Raw genomic sequence first — 24480 nt, forward strand, 5'->3', positions numbered from 1 at the left:
CCCGCACACTCCGATGGGGTGGGGGATGGAGCCAGCAACTGAGGTATGTGCTCTTGATGGGAATCAAAACCACAACCCTTCAGTCTGCTGGCCAACGCTCTAACCACTGAGTGAAGCCAGCCAGGGCAAGAATTCTGCTTATTATTATAGCAAAAACTTTTATGGTATTTGACAGAATTCAGAACTCTTTTTTAAAAATGGGTTCATATCTGTGAAACTAAGCCAGCCAGGATAGTCTTTACTTTTTAAAAAAGAGCCTGGCCAGTATGGCTCAGTAATTGAGCACTGACTCATTAGGTCAGGGTTCGATGCCTGGTCACGGCACATGCCCAGGTTTTGGGCTCAATCTCCAGCAGGGGGCATGCAGGAGGCAGCCAATTGATGACTCTCTCTCATCATTGATGTTTCTCTCTCTCTCTCTCCCTTCCTCCCTGAAATTAATAATAAACAAAAGGAATAAAAAAAATTAAGCAACCAAAACATATTTCAAAAGATGTAATAGCAAAATATAGGCTGTCCCCCAAAAATGTATACACAGACTTTAACAGCTGATTCTACTACATTTTAAAAATGAAATGTCTTTTAATAAACATTGCTTTTATAATTATATGCTTTTATAATTATTCAAAGTGTGTATACATTTTTTGGGACACCGTGTATAAAAACTGAAGCAAAGTGACAGAATGCTAAAAACTGCTAAGCAATGGACTGAAGGAACTTTGATTCGATCCATTTGACATTGCTAATGGTCCTCTTTGTCATTCTATTGTTATATATATAAAACAGGTATGACAATTAAAGACTGGCCTTGCAGGACTTAGTAGAAGTCTAAAAGGAATTATTGAAAAAGTCTTCAAATACTTTATAAATACTATTAACAAAAACATTTATTTTATTTTTTGTCTTCAGTGAAAGTGTCCTTTTACATCAGACTGCTTAATATTGTTTCAAATTCTCAGAGATCTTAACTTTCTTCCAAAATGATATTCCCAGTGTATCACAATATTTCTGATTAAGAAAGATAATACTAGAACTGTGCTACTTGAGGAAAAAAAAGAGAGAATTGCAGCACAACTGGTAAAGTTCCTAGACAAGGTTCAATCAAGTTATGGATCATCCAACTGACATACTTTGTTACTCCAGCATTTTCAAGCTTTATTTGGAAAACATATTCTCAGTGTGAGATTTCTTGTATAAAAAGGAAGAATTTAACTTCTGTAAACATTTGCAGTGCCAACTATTTCTTTGAATAGATATTTTTCCCCTTAAGAGAGCTGCTCCAGTGAAGAATTGTTGCTTACACGTTCATGTCCAGACTAAAAAAGAAACTCATTGTTTTTCTATGAAGACAGAAATACCCAAGTAATGTGAAAGCTTTCTGTAACCAGGGACTGCCCACCTACTCCATGCATGTAATCACGCCCTATAGATTCCTGATGAATTAAAAATGTTCTCCAGTTACTCATAGCTCATCAGATGTGTTGTTCACCTTTGGTAATTGACATTCTTCACTGGTATGACAACTCTGAAGGATGTCCTTGTAATGGTTCTTCAGATCATCATACAAAGAAGCAGTTTCTTGCGAGTTAGCCAATGGTAACACCTTTTCATTCAGTAACAACTGCACCCGGAATTCTTCTTTAGCAGTCTTAGCATTTTTACAATGGTAAAGCACAAATATCAGGTTTGAGGCATAAGGTACAATGTGACCACTTCGGAACTTCCGATGCATTTGTTCCTTGTAATTGTAAGCTGTGAGGGGCTCCTTGTCTTTGAAGTAGCCCATGAGAGAAAGCAGTGGAAGAAGAGTCTCTGCATGACCAAACTGAAGGATGACTGGAGAGGAAATTGGCTGAGACCTTAAATGAGAAATGGAGAAAAAATATGTCTATGTATCCGTGTCGTAGAAAATAATATCTACACGTAGAAGCGTAAAACATTCTCATCAACAAGTGTTTGTAAGCCTCTCTTCTTAACTGGTATACATTAAGTAGGGCATCTAAAGCACCTAAAGCCTTATATTTATTTCCAAGAAGCATCCCCTTAGGTCTGAAGTTACAAAGCAGTACCATTCAGACCATAGCTATATTCAATTTCACCTGCATAAATATTTTTCAATTTTGCATTATTTGTCAGTATTTCAAAATTGGGAGATTTCAGATTCTTAAAAATCCAGATTTTTTTTGGCTCCTCTTGAAAAACTGAAAGACCTGGCAACATAAATATTCCCACAAGGCAATAATCAGTATAATAGGACTGAGGATTACCTTCCAGAGTGGACATAAACCTGTTACACGGGACATACGTCACTCCACGCTAACATAGGACATTTCATTAATTCCCAGATCCCTTTATACATTTGAGCATATGCGAGTCAAAGCTAATACCACTTCCATAATGTAAATATAATGCAATTTAATAGTGATACAAGTTAAAGAAAAACAAATACTGGTTTACAGTTTAAGTCCCCTAGCCATGAGACAGTAACTCCAAAGCTAGGAACCATTCTAAAAATCAATGTTTTTTAAAATTTCATTCTTCTGATTTTTGCATTTCAAGAAAAAATTCAGAGCTCACGGAATGTCTAGTTTGGGTTTTAAGGGTAAGAAGCAGAATTTAGCACACTTTTAAATACATTACTAGATCTAAAAGAATGTTAAATATTTTTTGCATTAACTCAAAAGTATTTCTATTAAATAACAGCTTAGACCAGTGATAGCAAACCTTTTGAGCTCGGCGTGTCAGCATTTTGAAAAACCCTAACTTAACTCTGGTGCCGTGTCACATATAGAAATTTTTTAATATTTGCAACCATAGTAAAACAAAGACTTATATTTTTTATATTTATTTTATATATTTAAATGCCATTTAACAAAGAAAAATCAAACAAAATAATGAGTTCACGTGTCACCTCTGACACGTGTGTCATAGGTTCACCATCACTGGCTTAGACTATGTCACTTGTCTCAAACATAACTGCTTTACTTCACTATTCTACTTTACAAGCTAAAATTCAACTTAGTAATCCTTAGTGGTTCAAGTATTGAAACTAGAATATATATGACAAAGCAATCTTATTCAAGGCTCCTTAAGAAAGTAGGAGTAAAACATCTAACTCATAATTATGACAAAGGAGCAATGACAATACAGGAGCAATGGAGCAAACACAGTCTTTTCAACAAATGGTGCTGGAATACTAGACATCCACATGCAAAAAACAATAAATTTGGACACAGACCTGAGATTCTTCACAAAAATTAACTAAAAAATGATCATAGAACTAAATGTAAAACTCAATATAATAAAACTCCTAGAAAATAACAAAGGAGAAAACTTATATAACCTTGGATATGGCAATGACTTATCTACACTAATAAAAGAGAAACATGGTAATTAGCGTACAACCGCTACCCTTCTCATTGGCTAATCAGCATATCCTTATGCAAATTAACTGTCAGCCAAGATGGTGGCCGGCAGCCATGCACTGAAGTGAACAGGGAGGCTTGCTTGCTCCAGTGACGGCTGACTCTAACGTTCCCCGCCTGAGTTGCCGGCCTCTCAGCTGCAACTCTAAGCAACTATGTACTATGTTGCAAATAAGGAGCTAAACAAAACCCCAGAAACCGGCTTTCAGCAGCCGAGGCCTCAGAGCTAAAGCTGGCCCAGAATAAAAAAAAAAAAAAGAAAGAAAAAAAAAAGGAGCAGTTAGGAGCTTTAGTCACCGCCAGCTGGAAAACGGCCCTCAGCCCCTCACCCAGACTGGCCAGGCACCCCAGTGGGGACCCTCACCCTAATCCAGGACACCCTTCAGGGCAAACCAGCAGGCCCCCACCTGTGCACTAGGCCTCTATTCTATATAGTAAAAGGGTAATATGCCTCCCAGCACCGGGATCAGCGTGAAAGGGGGCAGCGCCCAAACCCCCTGATCGCCCTGAGGCTCTGTGTGTGACAGGGTGTGGCACCCCAACCCCCTCATCCGCCCTGCTCTGTGCCTGATGAGGGGAGCTCCCCAATCCCCTGATCGCCCTGCAGCTCTGTGTATGACAGGGGGGGGCTCCCCAACCCCCTGATCGCCCTGTGGCTCTGTGTGTGACAGGGGGGAGCTCCCCAAACCCCTGATCGCCCTGCGGCTCTGTGTTTGACGGGGTGCGGCGCCCCAACCCCCTGATCGACCCTGCTCTGTGTGTGACAGGGTGCGGCGCCCCAACCACCCCCCCTCCCACGGGCCCTGCTCTGTGTGTGACAGGGTAGAGCCATAACCTCTCCATCGGCCCTGCCCTGAGTGTGACAGTGGCGGCGCCCCAACCCCCTGATCGGCCCTGCTCTGTGGGTGATAGAGGGTGGCGCCCCAACCCCCCTCCACGGGCCTTGCTCTGTGTGTGACAGGGTAGAGCCATAACCTCCCCATTGGCCCTGCCCTGAGTGTGACAGGGTGCAGCACCCCAACCCCCTGATCCGCCCTGCTCTGTGTGTGACAGGGGGCGGTGCCCCAACTCCCCTATTGGCCCTACTCTGTGAGTGACAGGGGGGAGCTCCTCAACCCCCTGATGGGCCCTGCTCTGTGCGTGACAGGGGGTGGCGCCACAACCTCCCCATCGACCCTGCCTTGAGTGTGATGGGGCGGTGCCCCAACCCCCCAATCGGCCCCACCCTGAGCGTGACTGAGGGTGGCATCGCAACCTCCCAATCCGCCCTGCTCTGTGCATGACAGGGCGGCGCCCCAACTCCCCAATCGGCCCTGCTCTGAGCCTGACCAGGGGCTGCACCTAGGGATTGGGCCTGCCCTCTGCCACCTGGGAGCAGGCCTAAGCCAGCAGGTCGTTATCTCCCGAGGGGTCCCAGACTGCGAGAGGGCACAGGCCGGGCTGAGGGACCTCCCCCTCCCCCCCGAGTGCACAAATTTTTGTGCACCGGGCCTCTAGTATATATATAACACCAAAGGCATGATCCATGAAAGTTAACTGATAAGCTAATCTTTATTAAAATTAAAAAACTCTCCTCTGCTAAAGTCAATGTCAAGAGAATGAGAAGACAAGTCACAAACTGTGAGAAAATATTTGCAAAAGACACCTATGACAAAGGACTGTTATCTGAAATATACAAAGAACTCTTAAGACTCAACAATAAGAAACGACCCAATTGAAAAATGGGCAAAAACCCAGCTGGTGTGGCTCAGTGGTTGAACACGGATGGACCAAAGAACCAAGAGGTCCTTGGTTCGATTCCCAGTCAGGGCACACGCTTGGGATTGCAGGCTCGATCCCCAGTGGGGGGCATGCAGGAGGCAGCTGATCGATGTTTCTATTTATCCCTCTCCCTTCCTCTCTCTCAAATTAATAAAAATATATATTTTTCAAATGGGCAAAAGACCTGGAAAGTTCACCAAAGAAGATATACAGATGGCAAATAAGTAAATGAAAAGGTGCTCCACATGTCAGTAAGGAATTACAAATTAAAACAAGATACCACTACATATGAAAATCCAGAAAGTTGACACCACCAAGTGCTGACAACAGGATTTCATTCAGTCACTGCTGGTATGAATGCAAAATGATATAGCTGCCCAGCTGGTGTGGCTCAGTGGATAGAGCATCAGCCTGCGGATAGAAGGGTCCCAGGTTCGATTCTGGTCAAGGGCACATGCCTGGGTTGTGGGCTCTATCCCCAGTAGGGGGTATGCAGGTGGTAGCCAATCAATGATTCTCTCTCATTATTGATGTTTCTATCTCCTTCTCCCTCTCCCTTACTCTCTGAAATCAATTAAAAAAATATAAAAATAAAATAAAAGGGGCTTAATGGTATCTTATAAAAAAATGATATAGCCATTATGGAAATCAGTTTGGTGGTTTCTGACAAAAGTAAACATACTCTTGCCACATGATCCTTATATTCCTTGGTATATTTGCAAATGAATTAAAAACATATCTATACAAAAACCTAAACATGGACATTTATAGAAGTTTTTTTCATAGCTGTCAAAACTTAGAAGCAACCAAGATGTTATTTAGTAGGTGAATGGGTAAATAAATGGTGGTATATCCAGATAATGAAATATTATTCAGTGCTAAAAAGAAATGAACTATCAAGCCATGAAAAGACATAGAGGAAACTTAAGTGCATATTACTAAGTGAAAAAAGCCAATCTGAAAAGGCTACATAGCATATGATTCCAACTACATGACATTCTGAAAAAGGCAAAACTATGAAAACAGTAAAAAGATCAGTGGTTACCAGGGGTTGGGATGAGAGAAGGATGAATAGGCAAACAGAGGATTTTTAGGGCAATAAAAACTATTGTATAATACTACAATGGTGGATACATGTCATTATGCATTTGTCCAAACCCAGAGAATGCACAACACCAACAGTGAACTCTAATGCAAACTATTGACTTTGGTGATAATGATGTTTTGTTGGAGGGTTATTAATTATAATGTACCACTGTGATATAGAATGCCAATAGTAAGGGGTAGGCAAAGGAGTGTACGGGAACTCTCTGTACTTTCTGCTCAATTTTGCTATAAACCTAAAACTGATCTAAAGAAGAGTTTATTAAAAACAAAACAAACAACAAAAAACCTACTGACATGGGGATACATGTGACTCAAAAGTGGGTATTTTTATTCCAAAGAGTTAACATAATCCGTCTTAAACAGCTGCTCATGCTTATACCTGTTTACCCTTTCAGATGACTTACATTTCAAGGTTTCTTTACAAAGTAGCATTAAATGGAAAAACATTTCTATTCTAAATTATATCCAAACATCAAAAATCTCCATTTTTACTTATATACCTTCAATTAGTGGGGGTTAAAGAGTTATGGAATTTGTGTGTGGCCACAAATACAGTAGGGCTTTTTTATTGGTTTTTATAACTCTAAAGTTGTCAAAGCAAATACAGGAGAGTCTTTATGATCCAATTTTCATCAGAGGCCATTAAAGGTATATGCCAAGTTTCTGTAAAATAAATCCGTAATTTCTGTTAAGTGAGTTGGTTCCATTTCAGGAACACACTAATTTTTGCTCTGCCTCACAATAGAGAGTAAATCTTAGAAGTGTCACACATCTGCTAGGCTCTAATTTACTCCAGTTAGTGTAAGTCCAATTACTATTTGAAAGAACCTAATCTCCAGCTTGTCCTTGAATTCTATACCCAAGTCCCAAGGAAGGACAACCTAGAAAATGTAAAGTATCAATACAAATATAAGAAAACAAGTGATTGATCTATATGAATGTATATATAGAAATACACTGCTGGAATCAATGTTTTAGGGTTGAGAAGTGGTCAAATCCTCTCATTTTAGAAATAAGGAAAAGTCAAGTGAATTGCCTAATGTTATCTAGCAAGATAAGAATCCAGTTCTCCAAATTGCAGCCCTCTTTTACTATTATAAGTTGGTAAGAAGATTTTATTAAACCTTCAATTAAAAATGAAATTTAATTTGAAGTCTAAAATTCTGTTGTTAAATAAAGGTTGACTACTATGTGTATGTTCAAAATAGGTAACACTCCAAAAAAGCACTTCAAGTCATTCAAAAAGTTCAACCAGAAAAACAACCAATAGTTGCATGTTTTTCCCCTAAATATAGTACTCAGCTTAGATCTTTCTAAGCTCTTAATTCAAGTTTCACACTCAACTAATATTACACAAGGGGTGTTTTTAAACATGATCCACATAATCCCCATACTTATGTAAGTGCACAAATAAGCAACATGAACTGCCAGAGATATGAGAAGCTTTGGGAAGAAAATTAACAGGAAAATTTTTTATCTTCTTATACATCTGATTGAAATATCAGCTCCAATGAGGCATCTGGAGAAGCATCTGTTTGACAGCTTAACACAAATGTAGAACTAAAATGGCTCAAACATAAAGATTTTTTTTCTCAAGCAAAGATATAAAAATAAATTCTGCTTCCATTCAAGATGGAATAACAGGAACCGATTTACCTTTCTGCCTTGAACTACTATAAAATCAGACAAAATATACAAAAGAGCATTTTTCAGGCATTCAACAATACAGTAAGAGTGAAGGAAGGCAAATCAGGTGAACCCCAACAACTGTCCCAGATTACTGCCTGGAGTTTCAAGGCTGCAGCACAGAGAAGGGGAGCCCCCCAAAATATGAAAAGATGCTCAATATCATTAATTTTTAGGGAAATGTAAACTAAAACCAAATGAGATACTATTTTTTTTAAAATATATTTTATTGATTTTTTACAGAGAGGAAGGGAGAGAGATAGAGAGTTAGAAACATCGATGAGAGAGAAACATCGGATCAGCTGCCTCCTGCACATCCCCTACTGGGGATGTGCCCGCAACCCAGGTACATGCCCTTGACCGGAATCGAACCTGGGACCTTTCAGTCCGCAGGCCGACGCTCTATCCACTGAGCCAAACCGGTTTCGGCAAGTGAGATACTATTAAACACCCATTATAATGGCTAAAATTATAAAGATCTACTATACCAAGTATTGGCTAGGATGAAGAATAACAGGAACTCTCATACATTGGTGGGAAGAGATTGGCAGTTTCTTAAAAAGTTAAACATACACTCAGCTATTCCAGCTCTCTAGATATTATCCAAGAGAAATGATATGCATATGTCCATATAAAGACCACAAAGGTTCACAGCAGCTTTATCTGTAATAGCCTCAAACTGGAAACAACCCACATGTCCATCATAAGGACAGTGGAGAAACAAATTGTGGTGTACCATGGAGGGAATATTACTCAGCCTTAAAAAGGAATTAACTACTCACAGCCACAACAACATGGATAAATCTCATAACATTGAGCTGAGTGAAAGAAGCCAAACCAAAAAAATGTACATATTATATGATTCCAGTATACAACATTCTAAAAAACCACACAAATTGATTTATAGTGTCAGAAAGCAGATCAGTGGTTGCCCAGTTTGTAATAGGGGTGGGGTTGCGGGGTGGAAAGTAGATTACAAAGACTCACAAAGAAATCTTTGCATGTGATGGATATTTCATTATCATAATTTTGGTGACAATTTCATGGGTATAAACATATATATAAAAACTCGTCAAATTGAACACTTTAAGTATGTGCTGTTTATATCAACTATACCTCAATAGAGCTATTTTTCAAAAAATCAAAAATATTAAAGGCTCATATGCTGAGGTTAGTGACAGAAGTTTTCAGTAACCAAGCTCAAAGATTCCTCCCTCCATCAAGCCTTTACCAAACCCCACAGTTCAAATTTATTCTCCTTCAGCACTTTTTTTAGTGGTTTTACAAATATCCTCCAAACCAGACATGAGTTCTCTGAGACAGTAATTCAAATGTATTCTCTTTCTGCCTGTGTAAGCTGTGTTAGAGTGGAATGGGAGTAACACTGAAATTTAGGAAAGCACGTAGAAGGCAGGTGCTAAAATCTAGGAGAAGATATTAGCTAGCATAAACTGAGGTGGTAGTGATACCTATGTAATTAGGTAGGTATTACTAATAGGAAAGGAGCAAAGGGAAGGCCAGACATTAAAAGCATGGCAACTGGGCAGCTTGCAGATCACTGGGGATAAAGGAGTCCAACAAAGGGGAGACAGATGCAAGTACAGTAAAGCTGGGGTGACTAGGGAAGGTACTTGCCTGTCAGTCAAGCATGGGGAACCATGGATTGGCTACAATGGGTGCAGCCAATGCAAGCCTGTGAAAATTTAGGAAGACATAATCCCTAAACAAAGGAATCCTCTCTTACTGCTCTTGGCTCATGGAGCTCTCTTGTACCGATTCTTTACATTTCCCCTGCATGGCCCACAGCCATGCGGACTCCACACACAATGGACTAATGGATTGAAGTTGGGAACACAAGCTAAGCTAGCCTGATGCTGGACTGGAGAGTACAAATATGGAACAAAAATTCTAGACACTGGCTCTGATTATAGCCCTACTAAAGGCAAAATGGGACTTCTTCCTTGGTAGTACTGAGGGAAATGAAACCTTGGAAACTAAGGGGCTTGAAATAAAACTTTCCACAGAAATAAAACTTCCTACAATATCTCATCCTCCCCCGTGAGTCTCAGAAAATTCATTTTCTTGGGATATCGCAAGAAGCCCACTCCCACTAGCAACAGATGGAGATGTGGACCCCCTACTTCCACCAATAGCAGTAGCAGTGAGGGGTGAAGAAAAGTGGAAGAGATTGATATAAAACTGGAAGCCAAAAGAAAAACAAATCACGATATTAGGAGATGTAGAGGATGAGGGAGACAGGGTAAAAATGATGCATGGGTTTGTGGCTTGGCTGCCTGGGAGGATGATGGTGTCATTGACTAAAACAGGGAGTACTAAAGAAAAAGGATTGTGGATAGGCTTTCAATACCTACTGAGCATTCCAACTGCATTCCACACTTGTTCATAGGCACTGAGGAGAGAGCGGTGAAATAAACAAAGTTCCAGGTATCACAGACCTATAGTCCACTGAGAATCAAAAAGTATCTTTCCAGAAGCAACTGGCCATTTGAATCTGCATTCAGAGTACATTGCTTTTTACCTCATTTAGCTAGTCTCTTTCAATAACTAGCATCAAAACTGAGGCACCTCCTGGTACACTGAGTTAAAATTCCCTGGAACACCAACTTCAGAAAGTTAGCAAAAAGACCAGCAAGAATAGGTTCTGAGGACTTAGAATCTGCATGCATTTCTAAGAACTTTAAAAGACAAAGCTCTCCCATTATAATGGGCTAATTAACCAAATGGCTATTTTACACATTTATTTCAATGCTGCCATCTTATGTTAAAATATGGAACTACACAACCTTAAAAAGCCATACCCATACCCAGTGAAATCTGAAAATACCAGAGATTTGAGAGTCAATGAAAAGTTAGAAAAAGGATAATGAAAAATTATTCAATGAAAATAAGAAATATTTATAGCAATTAATTTTGATGTCTGAGAGTATCACTCACAAAAAAAAGATCTCATGAGGCAAGCAATTACATTCCAAAATATAAACTTTACTTTGAAAAGCAGGATAGAAATATACTGATAGAAATAATGGGGAAGGAAAGAGTAGAATAAAATCCAGGTATATCACATTTCTTTATTAAATTCATTCTGTTTTTCTAATCATAGCTGCTCAAACAGTGGTTAAATAGCAAATCTAGCCCTGGCTGGTTTGGCTCAGAGGATAGAGCCAAATACATAAGCAAAACCTATTTTTAAAAATAAGCTTAACTGGGCACTCAGAATAAACTTCATGCCCTGGCCAGTGTGGCTCAGATGGTTGGAGCATCATCCTGTACTCCGAAAGGCCTCGGGTTTGATTCCCTGTCAGGGCCTATGCCTGGTTTTACAGGTTTGGTGCCTGGTGGGGGTATATGCAAGAGGCAACCAATCAATGCTTCTCTCTCACATTTATGTTTCTCTCTCTCTCTTTCAAACCAATCAACATGTCCTCAGGTGAAGATTAAAAAATAAAATTATTTTTTAAGTTTTTACCTTTTTTTCTGTTCAACTGCTTTGTCCAAGTGCTGAAAGATATCCTGAAACAGGATGCAGCTGGATCGACTATTAATAGTATACCCATATCCTCTTTTCCAATATTGTTTCAGATCATTTAAATATTCTAATACCTAAAAATAAAAATTTCAAAATCATTTTTTAAATCATTACATTTTTATTCATGTAACAGATTCCCTAATTTACACTTACCATTTCAAGTACTTACTAATTGGACCCAAAGATTTATGCCACACATAGATATATGTTGACATATGAATTTAAATTGTGGGAATGTAGAGGACAGCATGCAAAAGCAAGTTAGACCTCACAGCCAAAAGTCCAGCATCCAAAACAGTTCAGAACAGTGGGTTATTACAGACATGTGTTCATATCTCCTTTCTTCTAAAATTATATTAAGATGATAGCAAAGATATGTACAGAAAAATAAAAGATATACATGGAATATTATTACAGTACAGAAAGATGCCAAGATTAGATCAGGAATTTTTAAGAATTTTAGAAAGGTAGAAATCAGACAGAAAATGAGTTACTTTGATTAATGTATTAGTTTGGCAAAAATAAAAGGAATAGAAGTAGGCCAAAAATATGGAGAACTGGTGCTGCTAAAAGTAATGTATATTGTAGTAGATATTCAAAGGGCAAATTGGCAAAATCCATAAAAACATTTATCTCTAAGACCCATTTAATTCCATTTCTAATAAAATAATAGTCACAGAGGAACACAAGAGAGAACATACAGGAATGTCTTACAGCAGCACTGCTTACAGGAATCAAAAAAATACTCCTGAAAATACCTAAATATCATTAATAGATAGAGAGTTAACTCAACTATAGTATTCACATACTATGGAATACTATGCAGTAATTAAAAATTCTACACTGTTGCCCTGGCCAGTGTGACCCAGTTGGTTGGGCATCATACCATACACCAAAAGGTTGCTGCTTCAATTTCTGGTCAGGTATTACCCTGGCTCGATTCCTGATAGGGGACAAGCAGGAGGCAGCCAACTGATGTTTCTCTCTCTCCCACTGGCCTTTCCTCTCTCTCAAAAAAAAAAAAAAAAAAAAAAAAAATTCTATATTTTAGATCTACAAGTACTGACATGGAAGCTCTCCAAGATATACTGCTGAATGAGAAGAGCAAATTAAGAATAAAAATAGTAAAATGACCATTTGTTACTAAAACACATGCAGACACTAGACTGTTTACATTTCTAAGAATGATACAGATTATAAATAGAATAGAAAAGGGTAGAAAGATAGACATCAATTAACAACAGTAATTAATCTCTGTGGAATGGTCTTGAATTGGAGTTGGTGATTAAGGTAGCCTTTCTTTACCTGAAAGTTAAGCTTTGTACTTAAGTATTATTTGATCAGATAAAAACCAAAACTAGAGAATTAAAACCTGTAACCCAACAGAGGTCCATGAGAGCCTATGTAGTAGTTATGAGCCATTCTTCCCAAAAGAGCCCCTAAGCAGGTATGTTAAACTTGCGGGCCAGTGGTTCTCAACCTTCTGGCCCTTTAAATACAGTTCCTCATGTTGTGACCCAACCATAAAATTATTTTTGTTGCTACTTCATAACTGTAATGTTGCTACTGTTATGAATCGTAATATAAATATCTAATATGCAGGATGGTCTTAGGCGACCCCTGTGAAAGGGTCGTTCGACCACCAAAGGGGTCTCGACCCACAGGTTGAGAACTGCTGCTTGCGGGCGGTAGGCTGAATGCCTCATTTAATGCTGTGAGTTTGACATACTTCCGAGAGAAACTAAGTACAAGACATAAGTTTAAGAACAAGAGCAGACTAGTGCCATATAACCAAAACAAAACTAAACATTTATTAAAGAGGCAACTAAATCAGAAAGTTAGCAAAAAGTCCAAAGTAAACATTTTTAAAAAGTAAAAAAAGAAATTAAAATAAATACAAAGTTCTATCAAATCTATTCAGAAAATAAAACAAAAATGGTATCAGAAATGAAATAGTAGTTATAACTGGAATTTTTTAAAAAATCCTATTTGCACTATTAAAACTTTACATCAAAAAGACTTGAGCTTGGCAGGCGTGGTTCAATGGTTGAGCGTCGACCTATGAACCAGGTCAAGGTTCGATTTCTGGTCAGGGCACATGCCTGGCTGCAGGCTCGATCCCCAGTGTGAGGTGTGCAGGAGGCAGCTGATCAATGATTCTCTCTCATCATTGATGTTTCTATCTCTCCCTCCCTCTCCCTTCCTCTCTGAAATCAATAAAAATGGTTATATATACCTATATATAGCTACAAATATGGGGCTTTATTAAGACAAGTGTGAAAACTTGAATACTGTATATTAGATAATATGTACTATGTATATAATTATAGTTTATTATGGTTATGTAGGAGAATCTTCTTGTTGAGATGCATGCCCAAGTATTTAAGGGTGAAGTTTCTTGAGGTTTACAAAAGAAAAAGATTACATATATGTGGTAGAGAGAATAAATGACCCCCAGAGATGTCTATATCCTAATCCCTAGAACCTCTGAATGTTATTTTACATAATAAAAGGGAATGTGTGATTAAGTTAAGGATCTTAAGATGGGAAAATTATCCTAAACTATCTAGGTGGACCCAATATAATCACACAAATCCTTTTAAGTAGACAGGAAGGACAGTCAGAGTAGAAAACATAACCATGGAAGCAGAGGTCAGAATGATACAAGGAGTACAGGTGGCCTCTAGAGACCGGAAAAGGAGTGAGGAACCCTCTTTTGCCAAGGGCTTTTGAATATTTATAACATCATTCACAGGCCATACAAAATTATCAACTTAAAAATTAGCCTGCTATATTTGGTCAAACATTTAATTAACTCACCCCTAATCCCTTGGCAGGGCCGGATGTCCCCCACTCCCACCCTAAAGCCTCCAGAAAAACACAGCCTTCCTGAAACCTTGATTTTAGCCCTATAAAATTCATTTTGGAATTCTGACTTACAGAAGATAATAAATTTGTGTTGTTTTAAACCACTAAGTCTAGGTAACTAATATATGTCAAAAAAAGCAAATGTAGCAAAAGAAAGGTTAACAACTGGTGAATATAGGTGAAGGACATGAACACTCATGGTATTATTCTTACAGTTTCTGTTAGTTGGAAATTTTTCAAAATACGGGAGAGGCATTCACATGCAATAAAGAGATAAGAGGGTAATCTTAAAAAGTAAAAGAGAAAGGCCAGTACAGAATCTTAGTTATAGCGGTGTTCCTGAGTCACCTGATAGTTCCAGCCTATATAATAAAAGCATAATATGCAAATCGACCGAAGGGCAGAATGAATGGTCGCTATGATGCACACTGACCACCAGGAGGCAGACACTAAACACAGAAGCTGCTCCCTGGTAGTCAGTGCACTCCCACAGGGGGAGCACTGCTCTGCCAGACAGCTGGCTAGCCCAGCGACAGTGGTGGGAGCCTCTCCTGTCTCCGCTGCAGGCGGGCAGTAAGGAGCGAGGGGTCCCGGACTGCGAGAAGGTGCACTGGGCCTCTAGTCTCTTAATAGATAAGGAAATTGAGGCACAGAAAGATTAAGTGTTACTTTGACCAACATCTTAACTTCCAGGGTTTTTGTAATCTATCAAACTATCTCCCAGAAGAGAAAGAGAAGATGCACAAAAGGAGAGTACAATGTTTAATTGGAAAGGGATTCAAATAGGGAAAGGGAAAGATATACAAGTGGGTGACACAAAGATGAAGCAGAGGCTGGCTATGATCTGAGATGTACATCTTTACTGCAGGGAGTGGCTTGCACTTAATCCAGAAACTGTCAGTCCTCAGAAGGGACCACATGGAGAGCCACTCAGAACAGGAAACGGGCAGACACCAGGGGGCAAGATGGGCACATGCCAAATATTCCAACAACTGCAGTAACTTGGGCAAATACGTTATTCTTTTGTTAAAATTCCCTTTTTGCCAACACCTTCAGTCACTTACACAACACTGAAAATTACTTTAATTCTGCTCATTGGCTTTCTTCCCTAGAGCAATATGTGTAGGGAGAAAAGGGAAATGTACTTTTTTGACACATATATAAATGGTGACCATAAATCTCAGTTTATATCTACACTAGCACACTTATTAATGGTGCTCATTTCACTTTAAAAGTATCCCAATTTAAAAGACAAATTTCATGATCATCCTAAGCAAAGGGCATAACAAAAGAGGGAACACAAGTAAGTTTCTGAAGTGATGAGTTGTGGACTATTAGAGGAGATAAGAAAGACACTGTGTACCTGGGACAAAGAAAAAGATCATGACACTCAGGATCACAGAGAGAAAATGTAACACACCGATTACTTTTGGTGCTCAGCATCCTAAAGTAATCATCTACTGAGGGCCCTTTCCCCTTCTTCCAACTCAGCCACTGAGCCCTAGTTCCACATTGACACCATACCACATAAAACCTGCTTGCTGGTCACCTGTCTTCGAGAAACAAAATAAAGCACTCCTTTACCTTCAAAGATACATTAGTTCTCACCTTAAAAGCCTGCTTCTATCTGGCAAATAGTATACTACTTTTCAAAGTTTGAGGTTAAAATCTGAAGTTAATTTATTTTCATATGGAATACTGAAGGTTTCATATGTATGCAAGGGATGAAGATGATTAAGGTTTCAAAAGTCCATATTCCTTAATGATCCATACATACAAACGTCCTATCTCACTATCTCATCCCCAGAATTCTATCCAATGCTGCAATTCTCCATACTTAAAAAAAAAAAAAAAAAAGTAATGCTCTCCTACCTCACCTCTCTGGCTTCTAACATCCCAAAACTGGCCAGAATTTACCTCCCTTAAAGTCACCAGAGGCCTCTCTACAAAGAAGGCATATGACTGAGGAGGAAAAAATATGAAGTAGGCAGAAAGAAATTGTAGATGAATTACTGCCATCACCAGGTGGAACAGAACTCAATTTATCATCCAAACTGTCAGAAACAGACATTTGGAAAACCATTCATCCTCTCTGAGCCTTGGCTTCCTATAAAAAGGAGAATTTAAATTATATTAACTCTATAATCCTCTCCAGCAATAAAATCTGATATTGGGTTAAATTCATTTTTAATTAGGTGGACCTAGAAATCAAATCACAATGGAAGAATGTTTTCCAGCGTTTTATGAACCCAAACTAGTTGTAAGTAGGTAGGCCCTATCTGAACAAGCAATCTCTCTTTTGGTAAGAAAAATTATGAGTTAGTCAAAGATAGTTAATGTTCCCTACTCTGCTTATTTTTTGAGAAGATACTTCAAGCAACAATAAATCATGCAAAAAAGCAAAGAAACTGCAAAATTAACACTTACCATTGCATCATCTGTATCAAAAACATCACACCAAGGCGATTTAACACCTTTAATTGCCAGGTCAAATGAACAGGTGAAAAAAGCTACCTGAATCAAATCTGGGGGGGAAAAGGTAAAATTTGTAGGTTACTACTTTGCAATTTTTCAAAGGCTAAATATCTACAGAATGCCATGTGCAGCACAACTGAAGAAACTGGATAAAGTTAGTTGTCAGTTTCTTCCTGGCTATCAAAGATTAAGGCTAACTCTGTATAATCCAGAGGGGAGGAACTGGAACTGCCAGGAGAAACCATGAGGATATCTAAATTTCAGACCCATTAAACTAAAAAGAATTTGGACTACAATAGCTCCAGCCCCAGGAGTCAGGCTCGATCCCCAGTAGGGGGCGTGCAGGAGGCAAACAATAGATGTGTCTCTCCCTCTCCCCTCCTTGCTCACTAAAAATCAATTTTAAAAATCTAAAAAAACACCCACAAAACAAAGCAAACGAACACCAAAAAAACAGGCAAAGAATGATTTAAATGCTCAATTCATGACAATGGTTACTTGTGGAGAGAAAAGGAGATGAATGAGATCCTCCAGCAGGACCAAAAGACCTCAATATCCTTAAAGTAACTAACTGAAGCACAATATTAAAATTTGATAAAAATAAGTTGTGGGTATAACAACATTCATTATATTAGCCATTATTATTACATATATGCTTGAATTATTTCCTAATAAAATAAATAATTTTTAAAACTGGCAGGTGACCAACCAATTTGGGGAAAGAGGAAAAATTCAAGTTTAAAATGCTAGCCTAGTCTAGGCATTTTCACTTATTTGATCCTTTAAACGTTAAGCATTCAGTCTCCATGATTGACAGATTCCAGACTGCATTTTTTCTCCAACATCTCCTACTCCTAGTCTTTTGTATGCATATTTGTCAACACCTGCTCTATGCATTATAAATTCCTAAAAAATATATATTATTTTTTTTCTTAACTTCCCATTTCTAAGTGACCATATGTCCTGGTTTTCCACCTGCTTTCCTGGCATAGTTATTAATAATGTCACTTTCACCCTCCAAGTGTCCTAGGTTGCATGATAAACTACAGTCAGCTCATCTCCACTGCAATACCTTATGACAGACATGACTGTCCATTTTCTCAGCATCTCTAAGTTTAAAGCCTAAAGAAAAACAAAAAATCATATTACTATGCCTTTCACTTTCTAAAACTTACCCCTTTCAAGACATGAACATGTACTTCTGAATTGCTTCAAAAGCACTTTATGAGGAGATAACACAGAAAAAATAATTTTTGTTTTATATATAATGCTGAAAGTTGAAACTTTATATTACCTCTGCCCTCAAAAAAATTCCAGAATATAGTAAAAATCCTGTACATTAGCTTACATAAAACTCAAAGAATTTCAATCTAAAAGTAGTTAAGCATGACCGAAAACATATTATTTTCTTACTGTAAAATCAACTGTGGGTCTTTTATTCTTCCATATTTTTTCCATTTTCAGAGTTCAAAAACCATTTAACTACTTCAGAATTCAAATGAAAGATAATAGGCACATTACCTGCATTTAAATTGTTGACTGGCACTTGCAAAGTAGCTGCAACTTTTTTTAAAATGTTCTGCATTTCTGGTCCAGTTTTGAAGGCTTCTACATGATAAAGAGCCGTCTCATTCCTTTCCACTTCAGTTAAAAACTTTTCACAATGATCAAAGAACCTCATTAGTTTATCATTAATTCTTGGAGGTCCACATTCCATGTCTGAAAAGACATAAGCGACAATTTCAAATTATTGAATGTTTTGTGTGAAAAGGAACACTAAAAACCTATTTATTCATGTTTGAAATAAGCACACATTATTCAAGAAAGACATAGGGCAAAACTACTCCCATTTGTAATAGTAATTCATGAGTATATGCTAAAAAGACTAAAGAAACAGAGTATCAAAGGTAAAACGTGTTATAACAATACTACACAATAAAGATAATTGAAATGAATGTTTTCTTAAAGCAAAAGTAATTAGCCATCAAAGTCATAAAACGTACAAAAATGTATTATGTAAGTACTGTTTCTGTTAGGCACAGAAAACTTGAAAAACTAAAAATTAGCAAAATTTCTAATTACAAGGTTAGAGATCATTCAACAGATAGAATCCATTTTTCTACTCTAAGCCAAAGTCTAAACAGAACATTTTATTTTCTAAATTAACTTTTCTCAACCCTGTTTACTTCACAAAAGACTATGCTTGGGACAAAAACTACTAACAATGGCACAAAATACATCTACACTTTTGTTTTTCATTGTGCTGGGAGCTTCTGATTTGGTTTGTTTTCTAACTGAAGCTCCCAAAAACTTCCCATTTAAAATTTAACAAGTTACATTATTTCCCCAACTTGGGAACAAGTATGTATTGGAAAAGCATTCATAATCATGCTTCAACCATTGGGGTGAATTTTAATGGAAAAGAACACCAAGTATACTATTTCTGTATATAAAATGAGAAAATTAAATCTAGTTACACTGTTTTGCTTTAGATATGTGTGGAAAAACAAATGTACTAACATATGTGTGTGTGTGTGTGTGTGTGTATACACACACACATATATATCTCCATTTCAGGTCCTGAAATGGATAATTCTGCCCACTTTAATTGCATATTAGATTACAATTCTTAAGAAAGCATGTTAACTAGGAAAACAAGTCATCTTTTTGTGATCTCAAAATACAATTTTCCAAGTGGATCTGGATATTTCATCCATGCTATTATCTAATACTGCTGCTCTTTAAACAGAAACAAAGGCATCGTTGTTTCTGTAAGAATACAAAATTTAATTGTGTCCTCCCTCAAAAGCCCAAATGTACACATATTATTTACTGTATTACTTTCCATATGAACAACTGTAAACCTACTTTTACTCCACCTTGTATATACTGTGCTATACTAAAGTATATTCTACTTTGAACATCCAGTTAATTTAACTGACTTATGGGGAATTTTCACTCATATTAATAGAAAAGGCCTACCTGTAACTAAAAAGCACAATTCAACAATGACTAATTCCAAGTCAGCCAGATGAATTACCCACAGAGCAATGACATGACACACAATCCGTGGAAGAACCCCTTGGCAATGGTTGAACTGTTAAGGATGCTATTGGAGAAATGAGAAACCAGTCTACTTCATTTTTCACTTGGACTTTGAAACTAAATGATGTCTCACCTCAACTCTGACCTTAAAACGGATCAAAAAAATATTCACACTCAATCATGTCTCTGGCACAAAAATGTTATGTTTTTATTCTTATCCTTAACACTTTCTGTCTTCCGGACAGAAAGTATAGCGTCAGTCACCGGTGACTGACTGGGCGCTTAACGTGTTAAGTTACAGACAAACAGAAGTTATTTATATAGTGTAAGGGTTAAGAGACAAGCTCTAGCCAAACCGGTTTGGCTCAGTGGATAGAGCGTCGGCCTGCGGACTGAAAGGTCCCAGGTTCGATTCCGGTCAAGGGCATGTACCGTGGTTGCGGGCACATCCCCAGTAGGAGGTGTGCAGGAGGCAGCTGGTCGATGTTTCTCTCTCATTGATGTTTCTAACTCTCTATCCCTCTCCCTTCTTCTCTGTAAAAAAATCAATAATATATTTAAAAAAAAAAAGAGAGAGAAAGCTCTAAATCAGACTTTCTGGGTCCATACCTAGTTATATGAAATTAGACTAATTATTTAGTGTTTGTTTTTCAATTTCCTCATCGGATAGGGAGAAAATACTATCAACCTCAGCGAGCTGTTGCACACATAGCAGGTATTAAGTGTTTGCTATTAGTAATAACTGTGTCTATTAAACATTTTCGGGGGGGGCGGGGGAGCAGGGAGCATCATTCCTGGAAACAGAAGACCTGGGAATCTGGGCCTGAGCCCACAAGGCATATTCTTGGGCTCAGCTGTCCCACCTTTAAATTAAAGGGCCCCACCAGATGATATCTCAAATTTTGCAAAAGAATAAGTAATGGAATAAATTAGTAAAGTACTGCGTGTTACCATGGACCACAGTTACAACGAAGGTCACTCTATAGTACATATAAGAACAAAACAGAAAAAAGCAGAGCAGTAAAGAAAACTTGAGAATATCTTCCTAAAATAGGAGATAGGTCTAGAACCAACATCTGAAAAAGAATGGTAAGTTTAAAAAAAAAATCCAAATAGTATCAGAAACAACGACTGAGGAAGAAAGTCCTAGAACGTATTTAAATGTGCCCAATTGTAGAACGAGCAGCCGGGGAGGGAAGAAGAGGAGGGTTTGTTGCTCAGAGGGGGCAATTCAATTTTGGGACTGGATGGTCAAAAATGGCCCTGGTCTGTTTCTTTTCCTATTGGATCCCCTAATGTCTACTACAACGTCCCACACGCAGAAGATGCCATATTCATACCTGATAAATGAACAAATAAATGTATGTATGAGAAGCGAGAGAGCCAAGTCCAAGTCCAGACAAACCATGGGATGGGGTTCAAGAGATGGGGATCGAGAGACAGAGGGAAGTGAGAGGCTGGGATTGGGGAAGTCCAGGATCTGGGGGAGGTCTGAAGGCAAGAGGTGGGGGGGGGGGGGGAGGGAGGGAGAGGAGGAGGCAGGGGACTGGCCCGGCGCCCCAGAGGTCACCTGCGACGTCGGGGGGCGGCAGCCCGGGGTGGAAGTGCTGCCACAGCCCCTGCAGGAAGGCGGCGCCGCTGTCCACGCAGCGGTGCTTGGAGCTGGTGATGAGCTGCAGGCGGCCGTAGTTCTCGCGGCTGAAGAGGGCGGGGAAGAGGGAGGCCAGGCGCAGCGCCAGCTGTCGCATGTCCTGCCGCCCCTTGTCGACCAGCTGCCCGTCCATCCAGTCCGCGTACCACAGCGGCCAGGCGGCCAGCGCGGCGCCCAGGTCGCCCCCGGGCCCGCGGGCCTCCAGCAGCCCGTGCAGCTGCCGCAGCTTGCGGATCTGCTTGGCCGTCGGGTAGCGGGTGCCGTGGCGGATGAGGCCGACCAGCTGCACCGGGGTGCAGGTCTCCTCCAGCAGCTGCGGGTCGCGCAGCGGCGCCTCGGGGTCCCGCCGCAGCCCGGGGTTGGCATCCTCGTAGCGAGTTTTGGTGCCGAAGTAGGGGCTGAGCGCCGAGACCGCGGGGTGCTCCGGCTCCAGGAGGGAGCAGCGCGAGAGCGACGAGAGCAGAGCCACCGCCAGGACCGCGGAGGGTGCCGAGGGAGCCCCGCGCAGGCAGCGGGCGCCGCGGAGCATGGTGCGGGCTGCCCGCGGGGGGCGGTGAGCGGGCGGCAGCCGCTGACTTCCGCTTCCGGCGGGCAGCGGGGGGCGGGACGGGGCGTCGCTTCCGTCGGAGCCCCCAGTGGACTCGCAGCTGGCGGTGGACCCTGCGCGCCGGCGGGAAGCGGCGAGGCCCGGCGCGGACCTGAGCTCAAATGAAACCGAAGGAAACCCCGGGGAGCTCTGGGGACCGGCGGTTTGGGTGGCGCCGGCGTCGCCGGCCCGGAGCGCGGGCGAGTGTCCTCGTCGCAGGTGCCGCGGGGCCTGACGCCACGACGCCCCCGCGCTCTGAAGGTTCAAAGGTGTGAATAAGTCCGGACGCAGCCTTCGCCTCCAAAGCGGCCGAAACAGGACGCCTTGGAGCAGCTGACTCTTGTACTCACCATCCTTCCCCGTCCTACTCTGCTTTTCAAAATGCGGTCTGAACCATCGCATCAGATGCACCGGAGGCGGTTGTTAAAAGTGCAGAACCCGGGAGGCCTGCCCCCTGAAGCCCAAGGCGGGCGCCCATTCGTAGTTGAACACAAACAGTAGACAAGGCGGAGGAGAACCTGGAAGGAGGCCCAGTTCTCCAGGGAATTTAATTCCTGCGCTTTTGGTCGTCTCTTGACCCAGATGAGCAAAGCTGACTAATGTGAGACCGCACCCTAAAAGTACTGTGTGTGTTGACCCTGAAGGCTTAGTAAGACATCGCGATCCTGGTCATTTGGGCGCACTGAGTCATGGCCCAACAGATTTACTCCGTTATTAAATGTGAGTTAATCTGCTACGTGAGGCAAACAAGCTCTCTACTTACCACCGTTCCGAGTCCAAACTCTACGCCCCTGTAATTACTCAAATCAGCAGCTAGGGGTTTTGTTGGTGGTGGTGGTGGTTATTGCTCAGAAATCTTTGACACTCGCCCCAAATCGTAACTCTGAACAGTATCTTATTTTCTCCACTTGAATCCCAGTTTATAGGCCAGTTGGGAAAAGAATGTAAGTATTGAAGAAGTTTGGGTCGTGTCTTTGTAAAGTGTAGCTTTTCCTTCAAAGACACTAGTAAATGGCTCTTGGCAAGTCATCTCCATCCTTACTCTGTCCTTCAGTGCCTCTCTGATCCGGAAGGGGGTACCTCTACGTGTTAACCTATGAAGAAGCTAGCAAGTCTCCCCAAAGGCATCACTCCTTCCTAGTGAAGCAGTCTTTACAGACCCTGCCTAACTACTTACAAAACCTATGTCATGTATTTGCATGCACTATATTTGCCCCTAGCTTGATTTTATTTTTCCTTTCATCACTCATCTGTTAATTTTATGCCATTTATATACTTACGTAAACCAACTTCAATTATTTTGATGCCAAGCCACGATGACAAATGATAAAATAAAATTAAGCAATGCCTTTATACTTTTGGTTAGGAAAAAAACCAGATATAGTATAAAGAGGACATAAACTTTGGATCCAGACTCCAAGCTCAGCCACACATTAACGGAATGGTCTTAGAAAATTACCCAAGGCCTCTTAGCCTGAGATTTTTTATCTGAAAATTAGGAACCTACACCATAGGATTATTGTAAGAATCAGATTGTTATCAGAAAAAAACGTAGGTGGTCTTTCTCCATTGCTAGTGGGAGTTGGGTTCTTGGGGTACCACTGGAATAAGCATTTCCAGAGGCCCCCATGGGAGGTTGAGAAAGGGTAGAAAGCTTTTATTTTTGTGGAATTAAATTACTCCGTTTCCAAAATCCCATTTCTCTTAGTCCAGTCATAAAAGTGTGGTTGGGGTTTCAGTGAAGCTAGAAGCAGAGCCAGTGTCCAGTTTCCTTTCCATGTTGGAGCTGGGTCCAGTTCAGCATCAGGCTAGTTGCAGTCCATTAGTCCATTTTGTGTGGGCATGGCCATGCAGGCAAACGCAAAGTAGCCCCACAATCCCAGAGTCACACAAGTCCCAAGAGTCCCCAAAGCAGTAAGAGAGCCAAGAGCGAATTCCTTTGTTTAGGAAATTAAATATCCCAAATTCTGCACCCTTGTAGTGGCCATGCCCATTTTGTTCTCAGGTGTGACTGACAGTAAGCACCTTGCCTATGTCAGTCCAACTTACTGGGCATGCACCTATCTCCCCTTTGTTGGTCCCCTGGGGAGTGTAGTAGCTTCCTGGCAAAGCTGCCCAATGACATGCCTATAATGTCTGGTCTTCCCTTTGCTCCTTTCCTGTTAATAATAATTAGTTAATTACAACAGTATCAAGATGATGTATTCAAAATGCATAAAATAGGCTTCTGTGAGTTGTATTATTATCAACAATGTTCAACATTATTATTCCAATATTAACATTCTTAGGGTTCTAGCAACTATACGATATAAACTTGCTTTCACATTAA

At 40.2% G+C, this 24480-nt stretch overlaps 1 protein-coding gene across 2 annotated transcripts; it reads right to left on the bottom strand.

Moving 5' to 3' along the window:
- Positions 1–869: 869 nt before the first annotated feature.
- Positions 870–22675, bottom strand: MINPP1 (multiple inositol-polyphosphate phosphatase 1). 2 transcript variants are annotated; one of them, XM_070432757.1, is made up of 5 exons: positions 21485–22658; positions 18391–18588; positions 16822–16919; positions 11467–11600; positions 870–1859 (listed from the first exon to the last, which is right to left on the bottom strand). In XM_070432757.1, the coding sequence occupies exons 1-5, from the start codon at positions 22551–22553 to the stop codon at positions 1463–1465; spliced, it is 1896 nt and encodes a 631-aa protein (XP_070288858.1). In that variant the 5' UTR covers positions 22554–22658; the 3' UTR covers positions 870–1462. The 2 variants fall into 2 exon arrangements, with proteins under 2 accessions (XP_070288858.1, XP_070288859.1); XM_070432758.1 differs by lacking the exons at positions 11467–11600; positions 16822–16919 and having other exon boundaries at positions 1595–1859; positions 21485–22675.
- Positions 22676–24480: the final 1805 nt, after the last annotated feature.

Source organism: Myotis yumanensis, unplaced genomic scaffold, assembly GCF_028538775.1.
Source record: "Myotis yumanensis isolate MYYU_CA2020_CCGP unplaced genomic scaffold, mMyoYum1.0.hap1 SCAF_13, whole genome shotgun sequence".
Lineage (NCBI taxonomy): Eukaryota > Metazoa > Chordata > Mammalia > Chiroptera > Vespertilionidae > Myotis > Myotis yumanensis.

Excerpts from the sequence above, each read along its gene's own strand:
- MINPP1 (XM_070432757.1), bottom strand. The coding sequence starts at position 22,553 with ATGCGATGGTTCAGACCGCATTTTGAAAAGCAGAGTAGGACGGGGAAG. Across the intron at positions 16,920-18,390 it reads AGTCAACAATTTAAATGCAG|ATTTGATTCAGGTAGCTTTT; the intron begins GTAATGTGCCTA and ends TTTCCCCCCCAG. Across the intron at positions 1,860-11,466 it reads GCAGTTGAACAGAAAAAAAG|GTCTCAGCCAATTTCCTCTC; the intron begins GTAAAAACTTAA and ends TTCTCATTTAAG.